This window comes from Talpa europaea (genome assembly GCF_964194135.1).
Source record: "Talpa europaea genome assembly, chromosome: 6".
Classification (NCBI taxonomy): Eukaryota; Metazoa; Chordata; class Mammalia; order Eulipotyphla; family Talpidae; genus Talpa; species Talpa europaea.
The window spans coordinates 54,960,310-54,961,617 of record NC_140072.1 but is presented as its reverse complement, the minus strand read 5'-3'; the positions used below and the strand labels follow the sequence as shown (position 1 = coordinate 54,961,617).

At 39.7% G+C, this 1,308-nt stretch overlaps 1 protein-coding gene across 1 annotated transcript; it reads left to right on the top strand.

Annotated features, from left to right (window-relative positions):
- Positions 1-208: 208 nt before the first annotated feature.
- On the top strand, positions 209-1,101 carry LOC311171682 (ER membrane protein complex subunit 2-like; the record flags this gene model as incomplete). The annotated part of the gene is given in 2 exon segments (XM_084234706.1): positions 209-545; positions 548-1,101. Coding segments are annotated over 2 exon segments (891 nt in total).
- Between the last annotated feature and the right edge of the window lie 207 nt (positions 1,102-1,308).

Sequence of the window (1,308 nt, the reverse complement as noted above, 5' to 3'; positions counted from 1 at the left end):
CAACAGAACTTCTAAGCACCAGTTCCTATAAAAGCCAAACTAGGGACACAATGTTAGCAGACAGAATGAGGGGCACCCCAGGACCCCCAAACCTGCATGCTCTAAATGGGTTCTGCCATGCACATCATAAAGACAAAGCATACTCTAGCACATACAAAGCCTTCAATAGAAAAGAACTTAAGACCCCGCTGCCTTTAGGTTTGAGAAGATGGCGAAGGTCTCAGAGCTTTACGATGTCACTTGGGAAGAAATGCGAGATAAAATAAGAAAATGGAGAGAAGAAAACTCGCGAAATAGTGAGCAAATTGTGGAAGTTGGAGAGGAATTAATTAATGAATATGCTTCTAAGCTTGGAGACGACACTTGGATCATATATGAACAAGTTATTATTGCCGCCCTCAACTATGGTCGGGATGACTTGGCATTGTTTTGTCTTCAGGAGTTGAGAAGACAGTTCCCTGGCAGTCACAGAGTCAAGCGACTAACTGGCATGAGATATGAAGCCATGGAAAGATATGATGATGCTATACAGCTATATGATCGAATTTTCAAGAAGATCCAACAAACACTGCTGCAAGAAAGCGTAAGATTGCCATTCGAAAAGCCCAGGGGAAAAATGTGGAGGCCATCCGGGAACTGAATGAGTATCTGGAACAATTTGTTGGAGACCAAGAAGCCTGGCATGAACTTGCAGAACTTTACATCAATGAACATGGCTCTGCTAAAGCAGCCTTTTGTTTAGAGGAGCTTACGATGACAAATCCACACAACCACTTATACTGTCAGCAATATGCTGAAGTTAAATATACCCAAGGTGGACTTGAAAACCTCAAACTTTCAAGAAAGTATTTTGCACAGGCATTGAAATTGAACAACAGAAATATGAGAGCTTTGTTTGGGCTTTACATGGCAGCAAGTCATATTGCTTTTAATCCGAAAGCAAGAGCAAAAATGAAAAAGGACAACATGAAATATGCTAGTTGGGCAGCTAGTCAAATAAACAGAGCTTATCAGTTTGCAGGTCGGAGTAAGAAGGAATCTAAATACTTTCTTAAGGCAGTTGAAGACATGTTGGAAACACTGCAGATCACCCAGTCTTAAGGTTTCATAAATTCTTTCACCTACATTTCTGGGCTGTGAACTTGAACTTAATTGGCCTTTGACTTATTTACTAAATGTCCAGCTATTTCTATACTAATTTTCTGTTAAGAAGGCAGTTGTAATAAATGTGTTTATATAAACCTAAAATGCTTTTTACCAATAAGCAATAAAGTGGGGAAAATCTGTGGAAGAAAAGTTTAAGAAGCC